Source organism: Vipera ursinii, assembly GCF_947247035.1.
Source record: "Vipera ursinii genome assembly, chromosome: 1".
Taxonomy (NCBI): domain Eukaryota; kingdom Metazoa; phylum Chordata; class Lepidosauria; order Squamata; family Viperidae; genus Vipera; species Vipera ursinii.
The window spans coordinates 959,956-982,728 of record NC_139512.1 but is presented as its reverse complement, the minus strand read 5'-3'; the positions used below and the strand labels follow the sequence as shown (position 1 = coordinate 982,728).

The window sequence follows — 22,773 nt, the reverse complement described above, 5'->3', positions numbered from 1 at the left end:
GAAAGGAGGAGAACCAACACAGAACCGTGCCTCCCACTCCCAGTCCCCTGAGGCGCCGCAGCAAGATACCATGGTCGATGGTATCGAAAGCCGCCGAAAGGTCTAATAAGACTAGGACAGAGGAATGGCCCCTGTCCCGGGCTCTCCAGAGATCATTCATCAGAGCGACCAATGCCGTCTCCGTGCTGTAGCCCGGCCTGAAGCCCGATTGGCACGGGTCTAGATATCAGGACCTGACGAAGTTGGTGCGCCACCACGCTCTCAACAACCTTCGCAAGGAAGCGAAGATTGGAGACTGGACGAAAGTTATTCAATGAGGATGGGTCCAAGGTGGGCTTCTTGAGGAGAGGTCTCACCACCGCCTCCTTCAAGGCGGTGGGGAAGTGACCCTCACTCAGAGAAGCAGAGATGACCGCCAGGAACCAGCCTCGTGTCCCCTCTCGAGCCGCATAAGCCAGCCAGGAAGGGCACGGGTCCAGTAAGCATATGGAGGAGCTCAACCTCCTCATAATCCTGTCCACTTGCTTAGGAGTCACAGGATCAAATTCCTCCCAGATGACGTCGACAAGACTCTCCATGTCTTGTTCTTCCAACTCAGCCCAGTTGGAGTCCAGGCCGGTTCGAATCCGAGCAATTTTATCCAGCAGATATTGACCGAATTCCTCGGCTCGACCCTGAAAGGGTTCCTCCCTTACCTCTTGGTTCAGTAGGGAGCGAGTCACCCTGAACAAGGCAGCCGGGCGATTATCTGCGGACGCGATGAGGGTGGAAAAGTAGTTGGATTTTGCCACCCTTATCGCAGCGAGATAAGACCTGGTGAGGATTCTTAATCGCAATCGGTCGGATTCGGATCGACTGGATCTCCAACGGCTCTCTAGGCCCCGTCTCCGACGCTTCATCTCCCGGAGCTCTGCGGTGAACCATGGGGCTCGCTGGGATCTGCGCCGGGTCAGAGGCCGCAGGGGTACAACTCGGTCCAGAGCCTCCGTGGCTGCCTTTTCCCAGGCTTCCACTAAGGCATCCGCCGAGCTGTGAGCAGGGAGTGCATGTGCGTCCCCAAGCGCTGCCTGGAACCTATCAGGGTCCATTAGGTGCCTAGGGCGGTACCATCTGGTTGGCACCGTGCACCCACGACGGGGGGTGGCAAAGGGGAAGTCTAGCCGTAGGAGGTGATGATCGGTCCATGACAGGGGCGTAACAGTCGTGGCACCCCCACCGATATCATCACGCCACCGTCCAGACAAGAACACCAAGTCTGGGGTGTGGCCTCCCTCATGAGTCGGTCCAGAAATTATTTGCGACAGGTCCATGGCCGCCATGGAAGCCATGAACTCCCGAGCCAGTTCGGACGATCCTCCCAGGGACGGTAGGTTAAAGTCGCCCAAGACCATGAGTTTTGGGAATTCAACCACCAACCCTGAGAGGACATCGAGTAGCTCGGGCAGGGCTGCCGCTGCACGATTAGGTGGTAGGTACGCCAGCAGCAGGCCCAACTGCGCCCCCGGGCCATATCTCAGAAGGAGAGACTCACACCCGACCATCTGAGGGACGGTGGTCTCTCGCGGGCTAAGGGATTCCCTGATGATAACTGCCACTCCCCCGCCCCTCCCATGGGTCCGAGGCTGGTGCAGCACCTGGAAACCTGGCGGGCAGAGGTCAACCAGAGGGACACCACCCTCTGGGCCCAGCCAGGTTTCCGTGATGCAAGCCAGGTCCGCGTGCTCGCTCTCCACTAGGTCACGAACGAGGTGAGCCTTGTTAGCTACGGACCTGGCATTCAGGTAGACCAGCCTTAGCATAGGAGGCTGCACACCTTTGCTCCCGGGTCCTCCGGGGAAGTACAGAGGGTCGGAGCGTCTCACCGCTTGCACAGAGCGGAGATGACACTCCCGGTGACGATACGGCCCTCTGTTTGTGCACCTTCTGCCGTTCCCCACCATCCTGGGAATAGGCTGATCGTCAGTTCGCCACTGGGTTTTGTCGGCGACTGGTCCTCGTTTTTCACCATCGCGAATGGTCGTAGGCCTGGCCTGCGTTATGGTAGCTGGAAGGCCTGCCTTTCCCGAGCAACCATAGTCTTTTCCCGCCCCCCTCCCTAACCCGACAAAAAACTTGACTAGAAACTTAACCAGGGGCCTCTTGTTGGTCTTGTGATGAAGGCCCCTGACCCTGCCTGGCCATCTCTCAGAGGCCCAATGGTCGGGCCCGTCATCGAGGTTCGATGTATTGAAGGCAAGACGAACCCAGGAGAGGGGGGAACTCCTGAGGGCAAGTAGATCTATGCTTGAATATTGGAGAAGGATAGGGAGCATTGGGAAGCATTGGGAAGGCGGTCCCCTGGGTGGAGCATTGGAAGGAGGGTCGAGTCGGGTAGGTGGGTATCTGGACCGTCATCCAACCACTGCCACTTGGCTGGGTGAACCCCAGAAGCAGGCCACTCCCCATCCTCTCACGATGGGTTGTGACTCTGCTTCTGGGGGTGGTCCAGGACCCACTCTGGGTGAAGCATACCCCATAGAGCTCTCACCTCTATGGGGCTGCAGGTGTAGGACAGGCCACTCTGCCACCGTGGCTTGCACCCAAGCCCATCATGTCCTGTGGGGCGAGGGAGGGCAGGGGGTTCGTAGCTGGTGGAGGCAAGATGATGATGGCCTCGGTGGTCTAGTCGCCGTCATCTCCACTGGTCAGCTGCATCGTGGCGTCTTTTGGTTGTTGATCGGCACGGAGACACCGTCGGCACCCAGCACTTAGCACTTAGCAACCGGCATGTATTTATGATGGTTGCACTGTCCTGTGGTCATGTGATCACCTTCCTCCCTGGCTTCTGACAAGCAAAATCAAGGGGGGGGGGAAGCCAGATTTAACTATCACATGTTTCACTTAACAACTGCAGTGATTTGCTTGTGGCAAAAAGGCATAAAATGGAGTGAAACTCAACAACTGCCTTTCCTAGCAACACAAAGTTTGGACTCAATTGTGGTCATAAATCAAGGACTACCTGTATTGGGGAATATTCATTTTCCATTTAGTTAAAACTGGGAGGGAGTGAGAGGGTTAGTTGTTTGTTAATATGTTGCTCTATACAGCCATTTAAACCTTGAAGTAGTGATTGCGGAACTTAAGGTCCTTCCAGATAATTCTTTCCCTGAACATTGATCCTGCTAACTAATGTTTATGGCAGGCTAATGTTTAGAATAGAATAGAGCTGGAAGGGACCTTGAAGGTCTTCTAGTACAGGAGAACCTATATGATTTCAGACAAGTGACTGTCTAGTCTAGTGTCTCTTCTTAAAAACCTCCAGTGATGGAGCGCCCACGATTTCTGAAGGCAAGCTGTTCCACTGGTTAATTGTCTTCACTATCAGGAAGTTTCTCCTTAATTACAGGTTGCTTCTCGCTTTGGTCAGTTTCCAACCATTGTTTCTTGTCTTGCCCTCTTGGTGTTTTGAAGAATAGTTTGACCCCCTCTTCTTTGTGACAACCCCTCAAATACTGGAATACTGCTATCATGTCACCCCTGCTTTTTCTTTTCTTTAGACTAGCCAAACCCAAGTCCTGCAGCCATTCTTCATATGTTTTAGTCTCCAGGCGGATCATTTTAGCTTAGGGCATTAGATTAATGTGGCAACTTCATAACTGTACATGTTTGTTTAATTATTGGAACTTAGTAGAAGATTTCATGGTGTACAAGTCACCAAAGGGATTTGACAGAGTTTAAATGGATCCATGAAGAACATAATTTCCAGAAAAGTAGTGCTTTATTTGAAAATTCAAAAAATAATAATAATAAACACCAAACACCTACTTAGACTGGTATTCCTAGTCAGCCCTACTAGGTCAGGGGTGTCAAACTCAATTTCATTGAGGGCCGCATCAGCATTGCAGTTGCCCTCGGGGGGAGAGGGGCTGGGTGGGTGTGACCAGGGTGGGCGCAGACTACTGGGTGGGCATGGCTGGAGTGTGTATGACCTGCTGGGTGGGCATAGCCAGCTCTATATCATTTGCGTCAACCAGGGCAAGTGCCAAGGCATGGTCCACTGGAGGAGCCTCACTGTTCCTCTCAGGCCTTGTGTGTGTGGGGGGGTGTTGGAAGGTGGCTTGGAGGTCAAATGCCCAGCCCAGCCCTCAAGCACCCATGGCACTAAGCTCAGCCCCACTTCCCCAAGGGGGTGCCCAGCTGCACTTACCTCATCCTCAAGGCTGCTGCTGCTGTGCTTGCTCTCCTTAGCCAGGTTGCTCATGATGGGTACGAGGGCAAAGTCAAGAGGGAGGCCCACTCTCTCTCCATGGGAGGAGACCTGGCTTTGTATCCAAAGCTTCCTTAGCAATAGGATGGGAGACCCCCCCCCAGGATAGGCCAGGAAGAGGGGGCAAGGGGATGGTGAAAAGGCAGCAGGGCAGGACTAAGGCAGGACTTCCCTCAGACCCTCCCCCTTCCTTCCTTCCTTCCTTCCTTCCTTCCTTCCTTCCTTCCTTCCTTCCTTCCTTCCTTCCTTCCTTCCTTCCTTCCTTCCTTCCTTCCTTGAACAGAGTGGTGGGAAAATATTTGAGATGAGGGAGGGAGAAAAACAGGCAAGAAACACAGCTGGGGAAGTGTCATCCTTCGTGAGGAATGAAGAAATGCACCATTGCCTGGAAGTGGCCAGCACATGGCCCTCGCCTACTTCACATAACCGGCTTGGTGGGCTCTGGGCGGTGGGGGATGCCATGAGCAAGCAGTGTGAGAGTTGATATTACCTGCGCAATGCTGCCCAGCCCCCAGCCTGCCCGGTTTTGGCAGGCAGTGAGGCGCTCTCACAGTGCCGAGAGGCTGAGCCAGGTGGCACGAATCTGAAGAGAAACGCAACGCTGCTCAGCCCTAGCCTGCCTGAAGTAAGCAGGGCCTTGTGCTGGCCACTTCCAGGGGATGGTGCATTTCTTCATTCCTCACAAAGGGTCACACCTCCCCAGTGTGCGCCCAGGGGGCAGTGCCGTTGTGGCACGGACCGGTCCCTCACTGTTTCCAGACAGCCTTGTGGAGCTAAGACTGAATGTATTTCAGCATACAAAATTGTACATTGGCTCCTGGGCCAGGGCCAAGGCAGCGGGGGCCGTTCCCTCACTGTTTCCAGGATGGCTTCGCGGGCCACATGAAAACACTCTGCGGGCCGCATCCGGCCCCTGGGCCTCGTGTTTGACATGTCTGTACTAGGTAGACCAGATCAGGAAATCAACTAAAAAAAAAACAACCTAATTTATTGAGATGGGCAATAATAACAGAATTTTGCAAGATTGATCCAGAAGGTCTGACTTACAATGTGCACTTATGAATAGGCTGCCTATTATTAAACATGGCAAAAAGCGTTCTTTTAGCCAGTGAATTGCTGAAGCCACGCAGTGATTTCACACTGGAGCTGTAGGTTTTTGTGTGTGTCATGAAAACATTACGCGGCTTCAGCATTTCGTTGGCTGTAGGAAGGGGAATGCCATCTGCCTTTTGTAATATAGGTAGTCCTTGGCTTATAACCATTAATTTAATGACTGATTGAAGTTTCAGTGGCACTGAAATTAAACAAAGTCCACTCAGACCAGTAAATCACACCAGGCCTTTTCCAAATGTTGCTCTGGACTTTAAAATTTTTCTGTCCCTGTTTCCCAGGTTCTTGCATATTTCCATCCAGGTCATCTTCCTTACTCTTTACAGTAATAAGCTTCCATTGGTTAATTCAGAATCTGAGATATAAACCCCAGAGTTCCTGTGGATGTTTGAAGCTCCCATTCAATCTTCAGGGCTCCTTGTTTAAGTTAGGTCTTTACTAATATGGCTGAGGGAGCCGAAAGCTTTGAATTCAGGGAACCGGGCCTTGCTTCAGAGCTGTTGTTCAAGGGAAACTCAACCAGTTTTGACATGGAGGTGAAGTATATCTGATTCTTTCTGTCTCTTCTCTTTCTGTTATAGCAAAGGGATTTGCAGCTCCGGCCCCCAGGCTCCCCCCCTAGGTTACTCCACAGTGCCTGCCCAGGTTTGTATAAAATATTTTTTTCCTGTTCCAATTTTGAATATGGAATGCTTGGTACTGCGACTTTGAAAAATATATTATTAAAACTTTAAGTACTGCAGGGTACAGTTTGTGGAATGCTGTCAAAAAGAGTGGAACAGACACTCTGTCCTGATTGGAGAAAAGTCTAGAATGTTCTTTAGCCAAGCTGATTTTTTTTAAAATTGTGCTGTGAAACTTTTTTTAAAAAGCAGGGTAGGAAGGGAGCAACCACCGCAGAGCAGTGAGAAAATCAATAAGCTGGTTTTTCATTGATTGGTTATTCTGTAACTGTGAAATTGAAAAATATATCTGGATTGTCTGCTTTTATTAAATTGTGCCTGTGGACAGAGCTTATTATATATTTAGGCCATTATCTTAAATATTCTCCAAAATTAAACTGGCAAAAGAAGCCACGAGAAAAGCAAAGAAACATCTCTTGAAGATGTGGAACAAATTGGGAAGATTATTTTCTTAGTTTAGATTTTATTTGTGTATTAATTTTATACATGAGAATATATATGAAAATATATGCATCCTGCTGAAACTGGTCTTTGCTGTAGTGCCATCTCTGAGCAGCCTTAGAGAGCGTCTCTGGGAGTTGAGTGGCATATAAATTTAATAAAACATTAACTAGTAGTAACCTTTATTTATGTCAGGGTGTCCAACCTTGGCAACTCTAAGACTTGTGGAATTCAACTCCCAGAATTCCCCATGCTGGCTGGGGAATTCTGGGAGTTCAAATCCACAAGTCTTAAAGTTGCCTACATTGGACACCCCTGATTTACATCAAGTTTTTCCCAAGAACCTAGGATGTCATAATCTATCAACATGGTATATGTGCAGATCAAAGCAATATGGCCTCTTGTTATGGACAGATTTTTTTTTAATCCCATTTATATCCCGCCCTTCTCCGAAGACTCAGGGCGGCTTACAATTTAAAGCACAAATCAATGTGCTTAGCAATAGCCGTCATTCTATGTATATGCCTGCTTATTAGGGCTTTCGCCCCCCCCCCAAGCGGCATTATTACAAAGTCAGCTTATTGCCCCCAACAATCTGGGTCCTCATTTTACCTACCTCGGAAGGATGGAAGGCTGAGTCAACCTTGAGCCTGGTGGGACTCGAACCTGCACTAATTGCAGGCAGCTGGTGTTACTTAAGGAGGCATTAGGCCACTGCTCCACCAAGGCTGGAAATTTTGTCAATGTGCAGATTTTTTAAAGTGCCATCCACGGTTTTTTGGTGTGGCAACTAGTGTGTTGATAATCACTGGGGTCACCACTGCCATTTTATGCCATAATCTTTCGGCTTCAATTTGCAGATCTTGATACTCTGTGATCCTCCAATTCTTTATCTTCTATTCTACTATCCCCTGGTATTGCCACATCAATTGTCCACACTTTCTTGTTTTCAAACCAGTTAAATTTGGTGTGTTATGGACCAAGATTATTAGTTTGTATTTGGAAATACCATGGTATTTTAATCTGTTCATTTTTGACTACTATTTGAACTATAATATGTTCCCATCAATTTTTCATTACTGGCAAATGGTAATTTTTATAGAAGCTCCAGTGAATTGGTTTGGTGACTGGGTTATATCATTGATTATAGTCTGCAATTTTCTTGCAGAAGCTGGTATGATCTACTCTTGAAACACCCCAAATTTAACTTTCCCCTCGATTTTTTGGTAATAATTAACCATGTAATGCTTTTCCATCCCAGCATTCGGTTTGTGTTTTTATAACATTATTTTGACATTCGTGTTTTGTTTCCTGTACATTTAGTAAGTTCCAATTTTTAACTTGCATTAGTTAAAATTCTAAAGTTCTTGACTGGTTTATTTAATCAGCCAATGCATGCTTTTCTTCTTTGATAATGTAATTTATTAAATCTGATATTACTCATTTATATTTATTGTTTATTTATAATATATATGTAGACATATAAATACATTAATATATTTATAAATAATTGCTATTTAATAATATTTATAATAATAGTAATAAGAATTATCTTATTACTAATAAGGATAATAAGGAATTCCTGATTTTGTTTATTGCAGTTACATATATATTACCCATTTTCATACAACTTAATGATTGAATATATTGATTCGATTTACAGAATCAAAAGATACATATGGTTAAAAACAAGAACAGACTGCAATTTTCTATCTAAAAACCAGCCTTCATACCACTAAATGTTAAGTAGAACAGTTTTTAAATGAGCCATGAAAGGCAAGGAAATCTGGGGTATTCCTTATTGTGGGAAGCAAGATTATCCTGAGCCTGGGGACAGCTCCATAGAAATATGTTGTTGGGCCCACCTCTCTTGCTTCATTTAAGAAGGGTATCCTCAGTCATTCTTCCTTAGGAATAGGTAAGTAGTCTGGATCTTGATGAGAGGGCTGGGCCCTGTAGGTCTTTGGGAATCAGGCCAGACAGGGATTTCAGGGTGATGACAAGTACTTTGAACCAGTGATGGCGAACCTTTTAGAGACTGAGTGCCCAAACTGCAACCCAAAACCCACTTACGTATCGTCAGGTGCCGGATGGGCGTGGCCCATTGGGTGGGTGTGGCTGCGATGGTAACAGCAGACTGGTAGGAGTAAAAAGTTCAATCAATCAATTCCAACTTTGTGAGATCTTTTTTTTTCTCCCGTGAGAAGTTGAAATTGATTGATTGAACCTTTTTTTTTTTGCACACGGCAGTGGAGGCCTAAAGCGAAAAGGTTTTATAAAACCCATCTGAAGGCCTAGGACTGGGGCAATGGCGTGAGTGCCCACAGAGAGGGCTCTGCGTGCCACCTGTGGCACGCGTGCCATAGGTTCGCCACCACGGAACTAGACCCAGGAAATAAGGTGGGAACTAGTGCAGTGGCTGATATTAGGTGGCAGGATATGAGCTTACGTTGCAGGTGGCAAAACCTATTGAGGGCTCTGTCTATTTCCTCGATTTTCTTTTGAAAGAATCCTCTCTGAGCAATCAGGAGATCAGCTCTGAGGAAAGATGAAAGGAAAGATGAAAGGGAAAAGGAGAAAGGAAAGGAAAAAGGACTTACAAACATGTCAGGAGCAATTTTACTCTTAGAGTTGTGCAAAAGATAACCTTTAATAATCCTCCCTCCCAGCGGCTCCCCTTAGCTCCTTACAACCCCTCGAAACCCCAAAATAACCTTCCAGGAGCAAATTCTCCTCCTTTTTTCTTGCTTACCCCAGCCGCTCCTCACAAATACCTTGCCCTTCACCCGCTTCCCTCAGACCCATAACTGGCGCCCCACTCCAGCAGCCCCACTCCGACCCTCACGGGGGTCGAGCCCACTCGGAGCCGTGGCCCTCGCCGCCGCCAATCAGGCTGGGTGCCTCAGCAATGGTGGAGGTGATGTTGAGGGCTGGTGGCACCAGTTTCCTCTTGGACAGTATGGCGGCAGCAGTGGCGGAGGCTGGGGCTCGCATTCTGTAACGTCTAGCGAGGAACCCGCTTCAGAAGCAGCAGCAGCAGTGGCGTCATCACCTGGCTTGGCTGCCCTAAGAGAGGCCGAGGCTGCAAGCAAGGCCTAAACCTCTCAGCCCAGCCCTGAGGTAAAATCGCGAAGACCCGTGAGGAGGAGAGGAAGGGGGTGTGGCCGAAGCGCGAGTGTGCACTTGAGCGCGCGAGGGAGAAACTGGGGGAAAAAACATCTCCTCCCACGAACTCGCTGTCCTGCCATTGGCTGGGACTCTCACCGCCACCCACCCACCCTCTCCTTGCGATTGAACAGCTTGCCCGGCACATTGAGGTGGGCCAGATTAAAAGACAAGGTGGGCCACCTGCGGCCCGCGGGCTGTAGTTTGAAGACACCTGCTTTAATAGATTGCTGGATAAGAGTTTGTAGATAGGAGAAGTAACCAGGCTTCATTGCTTTTAGCATTCTGGTGTACTCCTAAACATGATTATGTAGTTGTGCATGGTTACATTTACTTCTCATTTTTGATGATCTAGGCATCTCTTTGTTTAACTCATTTTTCTGAAGCTCCTTAGAAAAACAAGAAGCCGAGAGATACCGCATTGCCTCGAAAGTAAGGCCTATCCCAAACATAAGCCCTAGCTTGATTGTTGGGGGTGGGCCTAATATAAGCCCTACCCCAAAATAAGCCCTAGTTTTGGGGCGAGGCACACACCTAAAAAGCACGCTAGGGCAGGGGTGGGGGGAGTGGAGCTGCCCCACACGCCCTGCATCCACTTACCTTGCAACCAGGCCTCTCCTCACTGACCCTCTTCTTCTGTGGCATCTTCTGCAGCCAGGCCGGCATTTCTCAGTCACAGGCCTTTCCAGAAGGCCACTGCAGCCGAGAACCGAGCTATGGATTGAATCCATAGCTCGGTTCTTGGCTGCCAAGGCCTTCTGGAAAGGTCTGACTGCAAAATGCCAGTGGGAATGCAGCTGCAGAATGAAGCTGCTCCTTCAGATGCAGAAGAAGTGGACCAGCTGGGTGGGGCTGTCAGTGCAAGAGGTGAGTAAGACATCCCCCGAAAATAAGACCAGGTGCATCTTTTGGAGGGGGAAAAAAAGACCTGGTCTTATTTTCGGGGAAACACGGTATCTGCAGAGAAAAGGAGACTGCATGGGAACAATGATATCTAGTGCTCTTGCTGCATTTAAGTTCCAGATGTCAGTGAGATGCATAATGGAGCAACCACAAGATCATTGGGAACTCGCAACATGCCCTAGGATCCATCCAGCCTCTGTGATAGATGTGCTTAATTAATCATAATCATAATAGTAAAGTTGGAAGGGACCTTGGAGGTCATCTAGTCCAACCCCCTGCTCAGGCAGGAAACCCTATACCATTTCAATAAATGGCTGTCCAGTCTCTTCTTAAAAACTTCCAGTGTTGGAGCATTCACACCTTTTGGAGCCAGGTTGTTCCACTGGTTAATTGTTCTGTCAGGTAGTTTCTCCTTAGTTCTAGGTTGCTTCTTTCCTTGATTAGTTTCCATCCATTGTTTCTTGTCCTGCTTTCAGGTGCTTTGAAGAATAGCTTGACTCCCTCTTCTTTGTGGCAGCCCCTGAGATATTGGAACGCTGCTATCATGTCATCCCTTGCCCTTCTCTTCATTAAACTAGACATACCCAATTCCAGCAACCGTTCCTTATATGTTTTAGCCTCCAGTCCCCTAATCATCTTTGTTGCTCTTCTCTGTACTCTTTCCAGAGTCTCAACATCTTTTTTACATCGTGGTGACCAAAACTGGATGCAGTATTCCAAGTGTGGCCTTACCGAGGCATTGTAAAGTGGTATTAATACTTCACGTGATCTTGATTTTATCCCTCTGTTAATGCAGCCCAGCACTGTGTTGGCTTTTTTGGCAGCTGCAGCACGCTGTCCATCATCCTTGCAGAGGTTCACCATGCTGACAACATACACACAAACCAAAATGTGCTCTGACCACAGCAAAGGATTGGTGATCCTTTTTTTCCATTACCCAATTCCATCACATCTCCTCCGAGGGAAATACCAGACTATCATATGACAGTTTGTATTTGTAGGGGCGAATATCTACAAGACAGGGATAGGGCCACGGAGGCTGAGCTATCAGGATGTCTCTCAGGGCATGGATGTTAAAAACTCCCAGCACGAAAAGTTTGGGAGTCTTTATTGTGAGCAGATCTTCAATGATATCTAGGAGCTGAGGGAAGGTCCCTTGCTGAACAGTGGTGTGACTAGTATGCCATCAGCAATCCCTTCCTCTCCTGAAGGTCTAATGTCATATACAGGGATTTCTACCCAGCTACCCACAGGGCAGCAATTTGTCTCCTAGACAGTGATTGCTACATCTCCTCTGTGTATCGAGTAGGAGACCATTCTGGGAGTAGATAGATCTGTGCATCCTTCCTGTATGAAGTCATGGAGGGTTGCAGTTTATTGCACTTAGATATTCCACAGTCTCTGGAAGCATTGCTAATGTTTTCTGTATCATTTTCATATTTAAAATATTTTAGATAAAGCACTCTAGATACCTTCTAGTTATCCTATAGTGCATACTCTTTATTATTTCTATGTACATGTATTTTCTAACTATTTTTGGTGTAGCACTTTAAATAATGAATAATAATGTAGAAATGTCTTCCTTTCCTTTTCTACGCTCTGATGATTTTGACATTTCTTTTTCCTGGTTTTCTACCTGGAATCTCCTGTGGTCTTCCTTCCCTGCGTAACTATTAGCATGGAGGTGCCTTTCATTATTGGACTAATAATACTTTACATTTTAAATTAAGGGTACAAACCAATTTGTCTGAGCTGCTGTCCTAGGTAAACTCCTGAAAGCATGACCTAATATTATGTATTCTTGAGGGTGTATAGTCTGACCCGAGAAGGTTGGTGTCCAACCTGAAAGTTTTGGGCAAGTAGATTTGTCGCAATCTGCCATACTTGTGCAGATTAAAAATGGGCTTCTTGAGAAATAGTGTTCTTGAGTTAACGGGGGACGACGGATGATTGAGAGTTGTGTCTGCTACCAGAAGAAGCTTCTTTATTTTACAGGTCAGATACAGTTTTGGGGTTGGATATCTTTGATACTTCCTATGTTTCTCAGTCTTGTTAAGTTTGGGAAGTTTAAAAAGAGAAGCAAGGGAAGGGGAGGGGATGGTTCCTTCAGCCTTGTGGTTGAACATCACAGTGATTTATTATGTGGGAAGAGGGGAGCAGTGATCAATAGTAGTCCTCAGCAGTGTACAGACTGTGCTAATTGAATGCAGAGTCCAGTTTCTCATATTCATGAGTCCATTTCCAGGGCATTGAAAGGGTGAGAGGAGAGAAGAGAAGGGCTGGGGAACTGGAGAAAGGGGAAAATGTCTCTGCTCCTTGGAGGACCTGAAGTAAAGCAGCATGCCTTTTGGGAATTACTTAGATTTGAAGTAGCACATTTGTTGTGATTCTGTCTCTGAGACATAAATTTGGCCTGCAAAGGAGCTCCCCATTCAGTCCAATGAGCCAGAAGGGAATGTTGTTGTTGTTGTTAGATGTGAAGTCGTGTCTGACCCATTGTGATCCCACGGATGACGTTCCTCCAGGCCTTCCTGTCCTCTACCATCTTCTGGAGTCCATTTAGGCTCACGCCTACTGCTTCAGTGACTCCATCCAGCCACCTCATTCTGTGTCGTCCCCTTCTTCTCTTGCCCTCAACCTTTCCCAGCATGAGGCTCTTCTCCAGTAAGTCCTTCCTTCTCATTAGGTGGCCAAAGTATTTGAGTTTCAACTTCAGGATCTGAGCTTCTAAAGAGCAGTCAGGGTTGATCTCCTCTAGGACTGACCGGTTTGATCGCCTTGCAGTCCAAGGGACTCGCAGGAGTCTTCTCCAAAGGCCTCAATCCCAGAAGGAGATACTGTACTTTTAAGATGAGGAAAGTTGGGAATGAAGGATAGTTTGCGAGGGTTTGTGGGCATTTTGCTATTGCTAAGCACATTGATTTGTGCTTTAAATTGTAAGCCGCCCTGAGTCTTCGGAAAAGGGCAGGATATAAATGGGATTTTAAAAAAAATTGTATAGAGATGATTTCAGCCTCTCCTAATGGCTTTTCTTGGAGCCAAGAATGATGGTCTGTCTAAACAATATAGGCAAAGACTGAATTTGGCTTCTCATAAAGCATCTGAACTGCATGTATTCCATTTTCCCCAACCCCACATGCTTAGCTAGCCCCATGTATTATCTGGATCTGACTCCTTGGGCTGTGCAAGATGCAAAGAAGCAATCAAAGGTCTTTTGAGATTTGTGCTGCTAACATTCCTCCCACAAAGGGATGCCAGAAGAACAAAAAGAATAAACTATATGGTTCCAAATCTTTTATACCTTTGTTGTGATTCAGGGTCAGCCTGTGGGTTCGGCAGTTGGGTCGGACGACTCGGAGGAGGAGGGGGGTGTTGAAGAGCTTGCTGATGATGGCTTTGAGGCTCCGCAGAGCCCTCAGCTGGGCCCCTCCCACCTGGTCACGACGGAGACCCAGCTGTGTGAGCCTGACAGCGTGGATGAAGATGACCCACAGCTGGCCCTGTTCAAGGACGCCCGACGCAGGAGGCAGTCAATCAGGAGTAAACAGAGGAAGGCAATGGGGCACCTCAGAAGGAGGCAGAGAGAGGCCACGCCCTGAGCTGTATTTAAGGGGAATGTGTGGGAGGGCTGGTTTGCTGAAGGCAACCGCTTGGATAGTTCCTATTTCATAGCTCCTGTTTCATGGTTGGTGTCTGTTTTATGTTAATAAATTTGGCAGGCTTTATTCCAGCCTCTTGCCGTTTGTAAAGGGGTTGTCCCTGCCTTTTCTTCAGGGCCGGTAACAGGCTGGTACAGAACAACCTTCTGGGACACTTTCTGGGAGAATTCTAGGTGTATTTCATCTTCTCTGGTATTTTTCCTGATATATCCTTCAAATTCTTCATCCACTATAATCTTTTTCCCTAATAGTTTGGAAACTACTAGTTTAGTCTAGCTTAGTCTACCTAAGAGAGAGAGAGAAGAATTTGGAGAAAAGAAGGCAGACGAGAAAGTGATAAAACTTCCTACAGTGGGTGTGCACGTGGTTGCTTGCTTGTTTGTTCATTTGCTGCCCATCTTGTTTCAGCTTACAGTGTAAGAAAACATTAAAATCATCAAATATAAATAAATATACACACAATCCCCCCTGTGCTGTTTTTACTATTCTGATAGATGTATGTTAGGAGACATAATTTTAGTGAGCTATGTTAGTGTTAGTTGTGCTGTCTATGGAGATCCTCAGTCATCCAGGTCATGGTTATTCCAAAGATCCATTCTTTCAAAAGGCAACTGGACTTTTGTTTTGCTAGAAGAGGTTTTACTTCTCATCCAAGAAGCTCCTTCAGCTCTGACTGGATGATGGAGAATGGAAGGATTTATGTTCTTCTTCACTGCATGACTTGACTTCCTGACTGCAAGGAATATAAATCTTTCCATTCTCCACCATTCAGTCAGAACCGGAGAAGCTTCTTGGATGGGAAGAGAAATGTCGTCTAGCAAAACAAGAGAATCCAGTTGCCTTTTGAAAGAAAGCACCTTTGGGACTGCTGGTTGTGTTTTGTTTTTGTTCCCTTGTCTATTTTTGGGGATACAGAAGTAGGGTATAAATGTGTTCCAACAACTGGTTTTGCAGAACAGGTAGGAGAAAGACATCAAATTGATTATTCCTGCCAAAACTTGCCTTGGAATATTTCTGTTGACATTTTGGTTTGTACCTTTGTAGGTCTTCAAGGTATGTTGGCATCAGTGAGGGCAGATAGTAAGATGATAGTAAGATAGTAAGATGAGGATATTTCCTTGCCACCAGATAATTGCTGGAACCCAATGGAGCTCTCCCCATCTTTTAGCCTCTCTGCTTTTGTCTTGGTTTTGCAACAACAACAGCAGAAACATATTGGCACGAAGCACCTGTTTCTGTGGAAGGCCAAATGGCTACCTTGGTTCTGCAAGGTTTGGTGTCTGAGTTCTTATATATAGATACAAAAAAGGGTGACACCACTCTTTCTGAATGTAAAGTAATGGGAATATTAAATGTTAAGAATTGACTCATATAATTGACTTGTAAGAGTCAATTATATGAGTCAATTCTTAACATAATTTGTAAATTACGATTCTAATAAATAATATTTACATTGCTTTTTAAAAAATATTCTCTAAAATGAATCTTCTTGGAGAATGTATGCCTTAGTCATTAGATCTGATTAATATGTTAGTTTGGTACTTCATATGCATAGTGTTATAAATTGTGGCACTTGAACCATCAAGCATGTAGGCGAGAAGCAACAAATGTGAACGTCTTTCTGCCACTTTTTCTGTCTCAGATAATTCTTGCTTCAGGGCAAGTCATTTTCTCTCTTCTGTTGAAAAGTGAGAACAGTTATGTTTCTGTAAAGTTTTGATTGGTGCGCTTTCTCTCTGTTTGCTAAAAAAGATACTTTGCAATTTCCACATTCGATTGAGGACACAGTAGGGACCAATTTTCTCTCTTTCTGACCCGCGGATGATTAACCAATGCAGCAATTTGAGTGACAGCTTTTACATCTCGAGACATTTCTAGAAGGATCACACGGAGATATAAAGGTGGAACATGCACAAGCAATTCTGCTGTGGGCAGCCACTTTGCAAACATGGGAAATGCTAACTCCAAGGGCAGTGACAGCAGCCAATCAGTCATGCCAGCTCACTCAGAGCTGCTGTTCTGTGGGTCATTTTCCAACAAGTGGAATGAGACGGTCTTTCTGGAAAATGAGCGTCTGACCTCCAAGATTTTGTCAGTTCTCCAAACTCGCTCAGAGAGCCGAGGGTTGCAAGGAAGCAACCTACAATTTACTCCCCGATTCCTGAGTACCAACTCTGTCTTTCCTTCTATAGCTACCTCGCTCAAAGAGCACTCCTGCAGGGCCCTCTTGGGCCCGGAAGGCAGAACCCCTGGCTTGCCCCAGAACCTCGGCATGACAATTGTGCAGAGGGGAAGTTTGCCATCTCAGCTAAGCACCACTTCTGCTGGGGCTGTTGGTAAGCTCGGGTGAGTAGGCACTTTGCTGGATACAAATGGCTGTTTATGGAACTTTTATCTGGAATCCAGGCTTATCCTGCCTGGGAAGAAGTAACTGCTCCTCTTTTAACAGTGCTCCACTTTTTATTTTTCTATTTTTCTTTTGGAGAAAACAAAGCCTAGGTCTCACTGCTGGACTCTCAACTACTTTTCTATTCAAAGTCAAACTCAGGCTTGGTGTGTTTGCCATGATTTTAATGGAAACTCTGGGTTTATGGAGTGGGGGAGTATTAGCTTATAGTATAGCGTAATTTCATGTTGTAATTTTGCAACACATATGCAAGTCCTTGCATGAGTGCGCTTCCCTGGGGGCAGTTATACATGGGTTTTTGGTTGTTTTGTTTTTTTTTTACATTTCTGCCAAGTGTACATATGAATTTTGTCTGTTCAGTTTCAGATTGGGTATACAGAGTTTTGTTCTAACCAAGTCAGGAAATAATAACGGCTCCCAGTCATTGGGGGATTCAGTGGAAGAATTGGGATTATCAAGTAATCAACTTTATAGGCGTAGCCGCTAGGTCAGAATACCAACCTGTTGAGTTGGGAGTCAATAGGGAATTCTAAATTTATTGGCAAACAGTATCCATAAAATCAGTTCTTAGTGTAAACACATCTCACCTTTGTTATGCGAACTTTGAATGGATTCGTTTTCCCATAAACAGTCTACATGGTCGTTTTTATAAATCCTTGTATGCTGTGGGTTTTTAACACCATAAATGTGAAGCTCTTCAACTGCGTAAGGTTTACTGCATGAGGAAGGGGACTATTTTATCCATCAGCAGTAGAAGGTGACCCATGGCTTTGCTGCCCCTTTTCTGCCTCTTCTGTGTTTATCAGACATTTATTGGCAGTTTCCTAAGTATAGCCCTTCCATGGATTTTTCACTTTTTGAGTCATTCTTTAATACATGTGAGTGCTGTCACTACTTTCTCATGCTGCTGCAGCACTCTACATTGGCAGTATCCCTATTCTTCCTCAACAATTTCAAGATGCCTTTCCAAACTGAACACAAGCGTACATCAGGACTGCTGGTCTTCTTAAGTTGTTCACTGGAAGGCATTTGGCCCAGGCTGAATTCATCAGAATAAGAAACATCCTAATAAGAAAATAGCTTGTGCAGTGACTCAGTCCTGGGGCAAGAGCTGATCTGGTTCAATGTTTTCCTTTGACTATTCAGACTCATTGGGGGAGAGATGGATGAAGGGGATTCTGGCTTCATGAAACTTAAACCAGCCTCTGAAGATGTTGCCTCACTGGCACCATCCACCGCAGAATCAGTTTTTGTGGAAGGTAAGGAGCTTCTTGTGTTACATTGTATAAACCCAGGTGCATCATTAGAAGCTAAAATCCTAAGACTACATCTGACTTACTTTGGCCACGTTATGCATGCAGATTCATTGGAGAAGGCAATGATGCTAGGAGTCCTTAGTGGAAAAAGAAAAAGGGGCAAGCAAAGAACAGGCTGATAACATCAAATCTGATACAAAGTTGAACATCGAGCATTTGAAAGAAGCTGTGCTTGACAGGGCAGAATGGAGACCACTTGAATATGCTGTCGCCAAGAGTCGGACATGACTAAATGGTTAAAACAACAACAACAAACAACACGGAGTTTCCCTGCTGAGAGGCATCATTAGGCACGCCTAATGATTAAGACAAACCTGTTTAGATTCCTTAAGAGAAGGAGATGCTTTGAAAATTTGGAAAGAGATTTCTTCTGCAATGGAATGGTCCTGTTTATTAATTTAATAACATAAGCTGGGAGATAGAGGGAGAAAGAGAACAGCAAAAACACAGGAAATGCATATCCTGGCATATACAGCTTTGTTGGCAAAAGAGTGCTGATTTGGCTCAAATGTCAGCGGTGTTTTCACTGAATGTTGTGGGAGAGGGAAGATGGCAGGACCCCCTCAGCCAGCTTGTTTGGGTTGAGTTGTTCTATGGCTCATCTCTCAGAGCAGTTTACTCCTCAGATTATCAAGGAACAGAAGTCACCTGATCTCAGAAAAGGCCCATTTCAAAGTTAGAGTAGCAATAACATTAACACTTAGACTTATATACCGCTTCATAGTGCTTTACAGCCCTCTCGCTAAGCACTTTATGGAGTCAGCGCATTGTCCCCCAACAATCTGGGCCCTCATTTTATCAACCTCGGAAGGATGGAAGGCTGAGTCAACCTTGAGCCGGTGAGACTTGAACTTATGGAGTGAGCAGTGAGTTAGCCTGCAACACTGCCTTCTAACCACTGTGCCACCACAGCTCTTATCCAGAATACTTCTGGAACATTTGGAATGGCCGGTTTCTAGGTTAGAGGCCTTCATTTCCCACACCTGTAGCAGGGAATTGAAACTGCAAGAAGATCTGCAAAGCAGGTCAAGCTAGAATTTGAATCCAGTTTGCCAGGGTCACGTCCTTGGGTCCTTTGCCTATGCCATTCCTTCATTTTCTTTCTTGTCCAAGAGTTCTTAGTGTGTTGAACCATATCAACAGTTAGATGTCTATCTAACTCAACATTTTTGTTTACTGTGGTGGCCTTGGCAAAACACCCAAAAAAGCAACTTGAAGACAGCAGAGCAACTGTAAGGACCCACCTCAGCTAACCGCCCAAGAAAGCAGAACTCTTGAAACAGGCATTGTCTCAAAAGGAACTTTTATTAGGGTTTAGTGACAGTAAGGGAAGTCAAGGCGAGATCTGGGGAAAATCCCGCTTAAATGGTATAGTTAAATTAGTAATATTCCTCCTCCCACCAGAGTCATAATGTCCATTTGAAATCCAGCCAATCCACAGGTGGTACGATGTTTGGGTAACTGGCACAGTTGGCCCACATCTCAAGTTCTTCTCCAGCTTTCGTTTCTCCGTAGCTGTTTCTCCCTGATAAGGGAGACACAATCTCTTCTCAAGTGGATTGGGGCGGGAGAGGAAAAACAGAAAGCAAAAAGCGAAAGCCAATCCTTGTTTCTCCGTCCCCCCGTCCCCCCGCCCAGCAGAATGGCAGGCCGCAAACAAGAGCACATATACCCAGGGAAAACAATAAGGATTTGGGGACCTGTCAGCAAACTTTTTTTTTTTGCCTGCTGGAATCTTGCAGGTAGACCATTTCTGAAGTCAGATGCTCTAATTTAACTATAACAAATCCCTAGTCTTTGAGTTTGTGTTCTCTTTCTCTTCCCTTTTGATAGGGTTCCTGTGTGCATTTGTGGCTGCCCTCCCTACAGTGTGTGATGTTAAATTCAAATGTGCATTTTGCTCTGTGTGAAAGTTTTTTTTAGTAGTTAGTAGTTAGGGTGATTTCAGTTGTAAGTTGGTTTCTCCTGATTTCAAAAGGTTCCTTTGGTTGTTTTTTTTTGCTGCATCTTCTCTTCACCTCTCACTATCTACACATCTATGAGACCTATAATGATCATTTATCCATAATATGCCCTGGACATTGCATAGCGTAGTATACATTTTATAAAATGTTTTTTTTTAGCATTTGACCCTTCACAAGTTAAGAATTACTATGCAGTCCTTTAGGTTTCTACTCTGGTGATAATAACATTGATCTATTTTTGTTTCTCCTGATAATAGCATTTTGAATGCTTCTCTGAATACATATACATACATTCTCGTCTGAGCTGTGACTCTTCCCCTTCCAGATGTTCAGTTTGCCTCCTTGAGGAATGAACTGGAGGCAGATGCTCGGGAGTTTGCCGCTCAGTCTTGGAGTCTGGCAGTAGAGCAGTCATTCGTGAAGCAGCAGGAGCGGGATGTTATTAAAAGGCAGGATGTCATATATGGTGAGCTTTTCTGCCTCTTCTCCATCAGACTTAATTGACAGCATTTGCTCTGCTCCTGCTGTTTTCATTCACATTATATGCAAATTTTTGGCTTAAAGGTAGTGCTTGTCTTAAAATTGGATGTAGGTGATTGATTGTAGATTTGCTCTCCTTTTCTTTTTTGGAACTCAGTGAGATGGTAAAGATGTTTGCATTGAGTAGATGGCTTTCTAGGTGTGTCAGTCTCTGGCCAGGCTTGATGTTGATGTCTTCTCCCCGCAGAGTTGATGAGGACAGAGATGCACCATGTCCGGACGCTGAAGATTATGTTGAAAGTCTACTCCCAAGCCATGCAAGCGGAGCTGCAGTTCAGCAATTCTGATATCCTTCGCCTTTTCCCATGCGTGGATGAATTACTGGAGCTCCACAGAGCCTTCCTCTTCCAGCTAAAGGAACGTCGGAAGAAATCTTTGGAAGAAGGTAGCGAATGCAACTATATCATCCAGAACATTGGGGATCTCCTGGTGCAGCAGGTGAGTGCTTAGGTGTAGATTTGGCTTGTGGAATGGGGTTGGATAGACAGGGGGTCATCCTAAGATGTGAAACACTTACTTACTTCAAAGGGGAAATTTTGCCTTTTCCAGCAGGCTTTCATCCAGAGAACAGGCCAGTGGGCTCTCATGATTTCTCTGAGGAAAAACACTACAACTCTTGGTGTATATTAGAGCCACTAGCTTTGCATGTGGACTGCATTTAAATGTATTCCAAGTGGCAAGTCTAGGAAAAGGCTATTTTCTATCTTTGATTCTTGTCAGCAGGGGTAATACTGAGTTAGATGCACTCTCTCTATGTCTCCTAAGATATAATCTCCCCTTAGTGAGGAATGGCTGTTTTATTATTCTGTGCACCTGCATTTTCTCTCTTTCAGGACAGTGTCATGCACTAGTTTAGAAATTATTCAATTCTCAATACCCCATTCTCACTCCCCCCCCTTTATAGTTGAGATCCATGATATAATAATGCTGAACTGTGACATCTGTTCTCCTGATGTTAGTTGCTCCTGACTGTGCTTTCCTTATTTAGTTTTCAGGAAAAACAGGAGATAAATTGAAGGAGAAATATGGCATTTTCTGTAGCAGCCACAGTGATGCTGTGAGCTACTATAAAGAGCTGATGCAGCAAAGCAAGAAGTTCCAAAACTTGATTAAGGTAAAAGACAAGAGATGATCACAGATGGGAACTGATCTCATTCTGTCACGCTGGGCTTCTTTTTATGGTTTCTGCTGAAATCTGATATAGCAGTAGCACAACACTTATTAACTCTGTTCTTAGTAATTTTGGTAGTTTTCAAAAATGTTACACACAATGCACAGAGGCGGAGGGAAAGAGGCCTTTAGACAGTTTGTCGTTTCTTCCTGTATAGGGAAAGACCCAATACCATGTGCTATTGATATTTTTTGAGGCAAAAACGTTCAGATGGAAAGTTTTTTAAAAGCCAGTCTAGAATAAGATCATCACAAACCCCTTCTGTACAGGTAGTCCTTGACTTAACAACCATTCATTTAGCAACTATTCAAAGTTACAGTGGTGCTGAAAAAGAAGTGACTTGCAAGCAGTCCCTGCACTTATGACACTTGCAGCATCCCTGCAGTCACATGATCAAAATCCAGCTGGGTGGCAGTTGGCATGTTGTTACAATGGTTGAGGGGCTGGGATCACATGATCACAATTTGCAACCTTCCTACCCTGTTTTCAAGAAGCAAAGCCAGTGAGTAAACCAGATTTGCTTAATGACCATGTGATTTACTTAACATCTGCAGTGATTTGCTTAACAATTGTAGCAAAAAAAAGGTTATAAAATTGGAGTGACTCACTTTAACAACCACCTTGCTTAGCAATGGAAACTCTGGTCCCATGGTCGTAAATCAAGGACTACCTGTATTATAACCTAGATAAGTATGTGGGTGCAACATTAGGGATCAACCTTTCCTAAAGGTACTCTACTGTTACAGTACCTACTTCAACAAATGTGTAGTTCAGGAAAGAGTGGACTCCTGTGCTTATTTCCTTAGTGATTTACTAAGCTTATTGCCATATACACTAGTAAGGCTGCTAGATTAGAAAGATTTTTAAATGTGATGTAGCAAGAGTTTCTCTGGGAACCAAGAAGACAGAAAGTGGAACAAAGAGAAAGAATTATAATGCACTTTTGCAATTACTTGCACAGAAAACTCTGCAAACTCATTTACTGATGGGATAGAATGATTTTTCCAGCTTGTGATAACTGGGAAAAAATGGTTACAGAAAGGGGACAAATTTGAGACAAATTAAAATTTTGAATGCATATTTTTACATGCCAAAGAAGAATAAGGAGCAGACAGGTCATTTTTCTTCATTTCTTCTACCTTTTGATGAAATGAAAGATATATCAATT

At 45.2% G+C, this 22,773-nt stretch overlaps 2 protein-coding genes across 3 annotated transcripts in view; one reads left to right on the top strand and one right to left on the bottom strand.

Moving 5' to 3' along the window:
* RPL36 (ribosomal protein L36) overlaps positions 1-22,773 on the bottom strand; it is a 343,666-nt gene that overhangs the window by 176,606 nt on the left and 144,287 nt on the right. The gene's annotated exons all lie outside the window — the stretch shown is intronic.
* Positions 1-22,773, top strand: part of ARHGEF18 (Rho/Rac guanine nucleotide exchange factor 18) — a 63,977-nt gene that overhangs the window by 22,265 nt on the left and 18,939 nt on the right. For both annotated transcript variants that reach the window (XM_083366106.1, XM_083366107.1), the window contains 6 exons: positions 5,938-6,001; positions 16,400-16,553; positions 17,761-17,873; positions 20,220-20,360; positions 20,622-20,872; positions 21,423-21,548. In XM_083366106.1, coding sequence (XP_083222232.1) covers positions 5,938-6,001; positions 16,400-16,553; positions 17,761-17,873; positions 20,220-20,360; positions 20,622-20,872; positions 21,423-21,548 — 849 coding nt within the window. The remainder of the gene's footprint in view (positions 1-5,937; positions 6,002-16,399; positions 16,554-17,760; positions 17,874-20,219; positions 20,361-20,621; positions 20,873-21,422; positions 21,549-22,773) is intronic.